Below are 8240 nucleotides of genomic sequence, written 5' to 3'. Positions count from 1 at the left end.
TGAAACATACTTAAAAAAAAAAAAAGAAAAAAATGCATTTGGAGCCCATATACAATATAAGATACACTGCAGTCATACCTTTCCAGTGATGCACAGAAAAGTATTTAAATGTCAACTTAAAAATATGCAAGAGTGGGGTACCTGGCTGGCTCAAACGGTAGAGCATGTGACTCTTGATTTCAGGGTCATAAGTTTAAGCCCTATGCTGAGTGTGAAGCCTACTTAAAAAAATTAATATTGGGGCGCCTGGGTGGCGCAGTCGGTTAAGCGTCCGACTTCAGCCAGGTCACGATCTCGCGGTCCGTGAGTTCGAGCCCCGCGTCAGGCTCTGGGCTGATGGCTCGGAGCCTGGAGCCTGTTTCCGATTCTGTGTCTCCCTCTCTCTCTGCCCCTCCCCCGTTCATGCTCTGTCTCTCTCTGTCCCCAAAATAAATAAACGTTGAAAAAAAATTAAAAAAAAAAAGTTAAAAAAAATTTATATGTGTAAGAGAGTGGCGATGGTTGTCCAACCTCATGAATGTGTGAATAATACTAAAAAACACTGAATTATACACTTTAAAATGGTGAATTATATGGTATGTGAATTATGTCTCAATTTTTAAAAAGTGCTTATTTATTTTTTTTTCAACGTTTATTTATTTTTTGGGGGACAGAGAGAGATAGAGCATGAACGGTGGAGGGGAAGAGAGAGAGGGAGACACAGAATCGGAAACAGGCTCCAGGCTCTGAGCCATCAGCCCAGAGCCTAACGCAGGGCTCGAACTCCCGGACCGCGAGATCGTGACCTGGCTGAAATCGGACGCTTAACCAACTGCGCCACCCAGGCGCCCCAAAAAGTGCTTATTTATTTTTAAGAGAGAGAGAGAGAGAGAGCACATGCGTGCACACAAGTGGGGGAGGGGCAGAGAGCGAGAGGGAGACAGAATCCTAAGCAGGCTCCAGGCTCTGAGCTGTCAGCACGGAGCCTCATGCAGGGCCTAAACCCACAAACTTTGAGATCATGACCTGTGCCAAAGTCGGATGCTTAACCAACTGAGCCACCCAGGTGCTCCAAATTATATGTTTTTTAAAAATGTGCAAGAAGGATATAGATAGGGTCATCAACTATGCCAGTTGGCCTAGATTCAGGGAGTTGCAGAGATGCAGGAATCTCAGAACTAAAGTCCACAGAGTCCTAGAGAAACCAGAACAAATTGATCATCTTAAATACAGAGTTTTAAAACTTATTTTCAGGAGAATGAGCAAAAAAAGCTTGAAGATGTGAAAAGCTTTCTTATAGACTCAAGACCTGAAACCCTGTAGGCAAGAGGGGCCTTTCCGGGAAAACTGTCACGATTTCCTCTCTCAATTTCCACCCCACCCTAAGCTCCTGCCTGGGACACCCAGACAGGGGGTGTACCCAGCCTAGCCTGGGCCTGGCACTCAACAGGCAACAGTAGGTGCCAGCTCATACTCTCTGAGGCTCATGTTGGTGATTGTCCACTTGGCACTTGTGGACCATTTTGGCTCAGAATTTTTGCCACTTATCCTCCCTTCCCTTTGGCACTGACAAGGGCCACATATATCCTACCCAGCAGAACTTTTATCCTTCTAAAAGCATCCTCAGGCCCTCTTACTCCCTTGCATCCTACCTCCAGCTCACTTGCCTCCACCCAACAAGTCTGTGGGTATCTGGCCACCAGCGAGGATCTGGGCTGTGTTCTCCATGAACAGGACATGGCTCTTGGGCCAAGCAAGATTTCCCATGTCTAAAACTTAATAAACGTGATTTAGTTTAGGCTCCTTACATCCCCACCCCTTACAAAATACAGTGGGATATGAGATTCTGCAAGTCTAACAGAAGCAGTAACAAAAGTCTATCTGGTCACGCTTTGCATGTGGCGCTGCAAGGTAGTGGCAGGAAAGCAGAACCTGGACCATGTTGGCACAGTACTCGGCTCACAGTAGGTGCTGATAAATATTTGACAGATAAACAATCTTTCCATTTCATCTGTAGACTGCTAGCAGCTCTGCCCAAACGTGCGGATCTCATTGATTTGGTGAGACTAGCACGCAGTAGGGTCGCAAGAAATGCAGGTGGCCAGCGTGGGCCTGCCAAGGGCAGTATCAGGACTACTATGCAGCCATGTTTCCCGCCCACCGGCTCTCGTCAGCCCAGAGCATGTGGGCTCAACGTCCCGCGCGACAGCCGCGCTGGGAGAGAGGCCAGCGATTTGGGGTACTCGGGAGGGGGCGGGCGCCGAGAAGTCACCCCGCTGGGCCTTGAAACTCCATTTCCCATAGGCCCTCGCGCGCGACTCCATTTCCCACAATCCCCGCTCGGCTTCCGGCGCGGCGGAGGCGCCTCCAACGGCTTCCGGGTTTAGGCCTGGCGCTGCGGTAGAGGCGGCGGCAGCGGCGGCAGAGCGGGACGCGGGCGGTGGGAGCGGAGGGACCGGCATGGACGTTTCGGGGCAGGAGACCGACTGGCGGAGCGCCGCCTTCCGGCAGAAGTTGGTCAGTCAAATGTGAGTAGGGGCCGGTCTAGAGGCCGAGATCCCCGGACCTTTCCCCCCTCAGCCCCCCTGCGCGCGGAGGGCGAGGCCGGGCCGGACCCGTGGGAGACCTAGGGCGGCCGGACCCGCGGGGGCTTGGGGGTGCCGGGAGGCCGAAGGCGCCAGGGACTCGCGTGAGTTACAGGGCGCGGCCGAGCCTTCGGCTGTCCCTTCCGTTCTTCGCTGATACGGACTGTTCGTTAGCTTTCCTGGGGCCGAACTCTGCAAACCAGCGAGCCCTGGGTTATGAGTCATCGTCCTGAGCTTTCTCATTCGTCATTTGTGTGCTTTGGTTGCAGACTTTCCCCTGCTTTGAATCACACTGAATTCGAAAAAGGAAAGGGGCAGCCCGTGGCGGCTTTAGCAGATCTGGGTGTTTTGTGATTCCTCTTTAAGAAAAGCGCATCAGAATGAGAGAAAGAAATTGGAAGAGGGTGGCTGGAGGATGAGGTTCGGAGGCTAGGTGCTTGGGGCTGAGGGCGGTAGGGGATGGAGAATCTAGGGGTAACCTGCCTCCGCCGCCCCCCCCCAGTCCCGCCCCAGTGTGGATTTCTCGAGGGGTGGCAGGAAGAGGTTGTCAGGAAGTGACCTTTGGTTGGGAGGACGGAATGAAGAGCTGGGGTTAGTTAGTGCCTTGTCCCCAGTTTCAGCTGCTGAACCCTTCCATGCTGCCAGTGCGCCCTAGGCTTCACCACCGACTACTTGTTTCGTTTAGCAGTCTTTTACTGAGCTTACTGGTGTGGTGATAGCCACAAATTTACCTGAGACAGCTTCTGCCCTCGGGGAACGCGCTACCACAAAGGAGTAGTTATAGTGCCTTCTTTCTTCTGGGAGGAATTGTCAGTTTGCTTGAGCAGACCACGAGCAGTCTGTGGAGTAGGTAACGAATAAACTGAGCCCTAAAAAAACAAGAAGGAGTGTGAAAGGCCATCGTTCCAGGCTGAAGAGTGGAGAAGTGTGAATGCTCACTGCATGGAGGACATTGCTGTAGGCTGGTTTCTGGAGTTTGAGGAGTAAGGAGGTTCAGGAGATGGTAATGGAATGAGGGTGAGCAGGTGCTGACATGTTAGTGGTGGGAGTGCTGTGCTAAGGAGTTGAGCCTGTATTTGGCATGTTGCCTGCTTTGAGGTAGTGAAATGCCAAAGTTGGGAAGATTCCCTGAGTCCCTGGAGATGGATCAAGAACAGAGGAGAGAGAGAGAGAGAGAGGCCAATTAGGCCATTATGAGTTTTGAACTCTTGGGGTTTGGGGACCTTTCATTTTTCATCCCTATATTCTTACTGCTAGATCACTGCCTGTCACGTTGCTCCATAAAATGGTTGTGGAATGACCTAGTCGGCAGGAGATTATAAAGGTCTGCAGTAGACAGTGGTGGAAACTGAAAGAGGAAGACCATTCCAGAGATAGGGGAGAGCAAGCATAGACAGTTCTTGATGACTAACTGGAGGGGGTGGAATGCAGCAGTGTGGAAGGAAGGAAGTGGGATGGAATGCTGGGAAGCCTCTTAGTACAGTGGAAGGCATAGGGACTGTAGAGTTAGTGGCTCTGGGCACTGCCATGGAATAGTCTGGGGACAATTCTGCAGATATTGCAGAATCTGATAATATTGGGGTTTTTTGTTTTTTGGCTTTGGGGTTTTTTGGATGCCCTGGAGTTGTCTATAGCTGAAATCTTGATGGATGGTCCACTTCAGAGCTCCTGCAAGAAAAGCCCCCAGGGCAGTGATTTCTCTTTGGGGAGACCAAAGAACCAGAAGGATGAGTTGTCATCAAAGGAAATTGGGGAGGGTGGGGGGAGAGTCAGAGGTTAAGGAGGGCGATTGAAGAGTCTCTGGGTGTCAAGGACTGACTGTATACTTTATAATTCAACTTCCTTCTGCTTCTAGGGTAGTTGGATTCTTTCTTTTCTTTTCCTTTCCTCCCTTCCCTTCGCTTCCCTCGCTTCCCTTCTCTTCCCTTCGCTTCCCTCCGCTTTGCTCCCCTCCCTTCCCCTCCCCTCCCCTCCCCTCCCCTCCCTTTCCTTTCCTTTCTGCTAGATAGCTGCTTGTGTGTTAGTTTTTCCCTAGTTGCCGTAACAAAATACCACAAATACAGTGGCTTAAAACAATACAAATTTATTACCTGGCAGTTTCTGTAGATCCGAGATCTAGGTGGACTCAGCTGAGTCTTCTGCTTAGGGTCTTACAGAGCTGAAATCAAGACGTTGGTTAGGTGTGCATTTTTTCCCCCAGAGGCTCTGCAGTAGAATTTGCTTTTCAGGCTCATTCAGGTTTTTGGTCAGATTCAGTCTATGCAGTTGTAGGACTGAGGTGTTCTTGTGCCTTACTATTTGTTAGCCAGTGGTCAGTCTTTGTTCCTGGAAGCGACCTGTATTCAGTCTCACACTTTGTATTTTGGCCCCCTCCATTAGGTGTGGGTTTTTCTACTGCATCTTTCTGACTTCAGCCAAGAAAATTCTCTAGTAAAGACTCAGATTAGATTGGAGCCGCTCAGATAATCCAGGGTGATGTTCCTATTTTAAAGTGCATAACTTTAATTATCTCTGTAAATATAACGTAGCGTGTTCATGGATTCCCATGGACACCTTTGGGAGCCTTTCTGCTACCACTGCTGGGATGAGCAGTTTCAGATGTTGTCTGCCTAACATGATGTGGTGTTCTGAGTTTGCAGATTTGTCTGTTTTATCTCTATGGTTCACTTTAAAAATCATGATTCTTGGTACCTTGATTTGTTGTGTTCATGGGTTTAATTCTGACTTCCTCTGGTGTTCATGCTGTTGGTTGAAGGTGGATATCTTGGGAAATGTTTTGAACCTGAGTAGTTTATAGATGAGTGAGGGAGTAAAGAAAGCATAGTGAAGAGCTGGGGAGTTTCAACAGAAGGAGAAGCATCTGATAGCTCGTTCACTCTCTCCATCTTGCTCTTGAGTATCTACCAAGAGAACAGTGCTTCAGATCACAGGCCCAATAATCTAGTCTCTTGTCCATCATGAGAAAAAGCAGTTTTGAGTTGGGGCTGGTTAGGAGAGCCCTTGCAGGGACTCTCTAGTATAGCCTCTTCTTAGCCCTCCACCGCCTCTACCTCATTTGGGCCCATTCTGGACTGCACCTCCCCTTGCTCTCTGCTGCCCTGCTGAAAACCTTCTGTGACTTCTCTTAGCATTAATAAGACTCCAGGTGGCCTGGCCTAGTCACCTCTTCTCAAACCCCCCAGCTTGCTCCATTCTCTCTGGTTTTTCAGCTTCTTGAACACTCTTAAGTTTTTTTTTTCTCTCTTTTTAAACAAGTTATTACCAAGTATTTAGGGTATTTGACAATGGGTAGACTCCCCCCCCCCCCCCCCCCCCACTTATGACCAGTTTCTCTTCCTTTCCTTTAAATGTCTGCTTAAATAACAAATACTCCAGATCCTTCCCTGCCTACCTGGCCAAAGTGGGTCACCTCCTTCGATGTGTTGGATCTCAGCCCCTTGTAGTTTCTGGTGGGACCCCAGTCCTATGAAACATGGCACCTGGCAAATAAAACACTTGTTGAGATGTGCAAGAGTAAGTGTTTTCCTAGAGGCTGCGTGAACCGCTCTCTCTACAGTGGTCTTCTTTACCTGTGCCAGCGTGCATTGTGAAGCTCTGGAAACCCCATTTTCTCTACTTGTTAGCCCAAGTGACCATGTGCAGGATACTTAACCTTTCTAGATCATCTTTATCTATGAAATGGCTGGAGTCCAGTCTGTCTTAACAGGGAAGGTGGAGGGAAAATAAAAAGACCTCCACCTGAGCCCTAGCAGATGCCTCCTCCTTAGGCTCTTGCAGGAGTAGGAGCCCTGGAAGGTGAAGGTGAAACCCCCAAGGCTGGTTATGGGAGTTGATGACACTTAAAGGAGCTCGTGGGGAGGGTAGTTGTGATGTTGTTGGTGAGTTCAGATCATTTCTTCATTGAACATCTACTGTCCCCGCAGCACTCCAGGAGAAGCCCCCCTTAGAGTTCTCAAGCTGGCCTTTGTGGGCCTTGGGCCTTCCTGGGGGAATCGTTGGATTAGTGTTGACCATGGGTCTGGTCTGTGGGATCCCAGAGAACAAGCATGTATTTGTAGTTGCCAGCACTGTGCCTGGAATGGAGTAGGTAAGCAGTGAATGAATGAAAGGACTTCGTCAATCACTTCTTCCGGTTCTTCTAAATTTTTCTTCCATCTTATTCTTGAGACTTTTTATGCCTCCCACTTCTTAGTACAGCATGTTGCACATATAGACATGAAATAAATAAATGTCTGTTGGGTTGAACAGATTGCAGAGGGGAGGAGATACGGGTGGTGGGGGAAGGGCAGCGTGTATCAGGGCTCTCTACTCAAGTGCCAGGAGATTAGGGAGCATGAAGCAGACTCAGGGCAGACAAGTCAGCCTCTGAAAGAGATTTGAGCTCCAAGTTGGGACCTAGGAGATGGAGAGCTTTCTGCCTGTACCATAAGGAGAAAGTTGAGTGCTACTTAGCCAGAAATGTAATAAAACAAAGCAAAACAAAACATAAGGAACAAAGAACAAACAACTAATAGCAACTTCCAAGGTCCTGGAGAGGCCTTAGGGAAGAAGGATGGGGAGTGCCCTGAAACTTGCATGTCTAGATTCTGCCTGTGGGTTATGTTTTATCCTCCAAGCAGAAGTGAGCGAGTCTTGGGTGAGCTTTTTCTGTGGCTTATCATGTTCAGACATCCCAACAGCCTGGTACCCTCCTGGTGCGATTCTGGCCCTTGTTTTCCAGTGGGGAAGTTCCTGAGCTCCTCTGCTTTCTCGATAGCCTGGTCCGTATCTCAACAACTGGGCTGGCTTGCAGGCTTCTGTGTATAAGCCACCACTAAAATGTTCATTCCCTGAGGCCAGGGGCCCATCTGTCTGACCACCTTAAGCCTTGCTGCCCCTGACAGCAATCAGGAAGTGATCGTGGAGCCATTGACTTCAAGAGTCTTGACCCTTGGCCCTACTGCCTCTAGACCAGGAGTGACAGTAACCTGAAGGGATGTGAGCCCTCATCTGCTCAGGGGTCCAGGGCTTCCTCAACAGCAGCAACACAGCAGCTGACATGAACCCCCGCTGCAGGAGGTGACCTATGTTAGCCCATTGACTTCATGCCTGCAGGGTCATTCGATGCACTTGTTACTCCTGTTTTTAAGGGGAAGAAACTGAGGTGTAGAGGAGAAGTCACTGCTGCTTATAGTTATGCTCTGCATATTACAAATGAATGTTTGCTGAACCGTGGCAGGACAGGAGAGGCAAACTGCCTTATAATCTGAAAGAAGTCATGCCTTTTTTAGGGGTAGAGGGGAGATGGCAGCTCTGGAAATTAACCCAAGCCAAGTGCCAGTGGGCATCCGTTTTAGCAACTCCCTGTGAGTCAGTGCGACCCAAACAGTGGCGGAAGGGCCAGCCAGCAAGCCTCTGAACATCTTTGGCCTCCACACAGGCTGTAGCCAGCCTCCCAGCCTCACCAGCTCCCTTTTGTAAGAGATCCCACCCACCTGCCACACCTGCAGCCCTTAACATCCATTCCTGACCAGAAGTCTTCCGACTCTTACTACCATTTGTGACAAGGTGGGTGGTTAGCCCAGGCTCCATGTTTGGCATTCCCGGTGGTCACATGATCATCATACCACTGTCATGCAGGGCAGGGGAGTACCCTTTAAAGCATTCCTCAGGGCAGTAATGTTGGTTCCATACTAG

The 8240-nt window shown here is 49.5% G+C and overlaps 1 protein-coding gene across 3 annotated transcripts in view; it reads left to right on the top strand.

The window, feature by feature from the left end:
- Positions 1-2366: 2366 nt before the first annotated feature.
- MED15 (mediator complex subunit 15) overlaps positions 2367-8240 on the top strand; it is a 65811-nt gene continuing 59937 nt past the window's right edge. Inside the window, exon 1 of one of the 3 annotated variants that reach the window (XM_040465111.1) lies at positions 2367-2507. In XM_040465111.1, coding sequence (XP_040321045.1) covers positions 2440-2507 — 68 coding nt within the window. In that variant the 5' untranslated portion in view covers positions 2367-2439. The remainder of the gene's footprint in view (positions 2508-8240) is intronic. The other 2 variants (XM_040465109.1, XM_040465113.1) reach the window with 2 other exon arrangements.

The sequence above is a fragment of the Herpailurus yagouaroundi genome, unplaced genomic scaffold, assembly GCF_014898765.1.
Source record: "Herpailurus yagouaroundi ecotype Mexico unplaced genomic scaffold, PumYag 545, whole genome shotgun sequence".
Taxonomy (NCBI): Eukaryota; Metazoa; Chordata; class Mammalia; order Carnivora; family Felidae; genus Herpailurus; species Herpailurus yagouaroundi.
The sequence above is the reverse complement of the archived record's forward strand: the minus strand, read 5'-3'. Positions and strand labels throughout refer to the sequence as shown.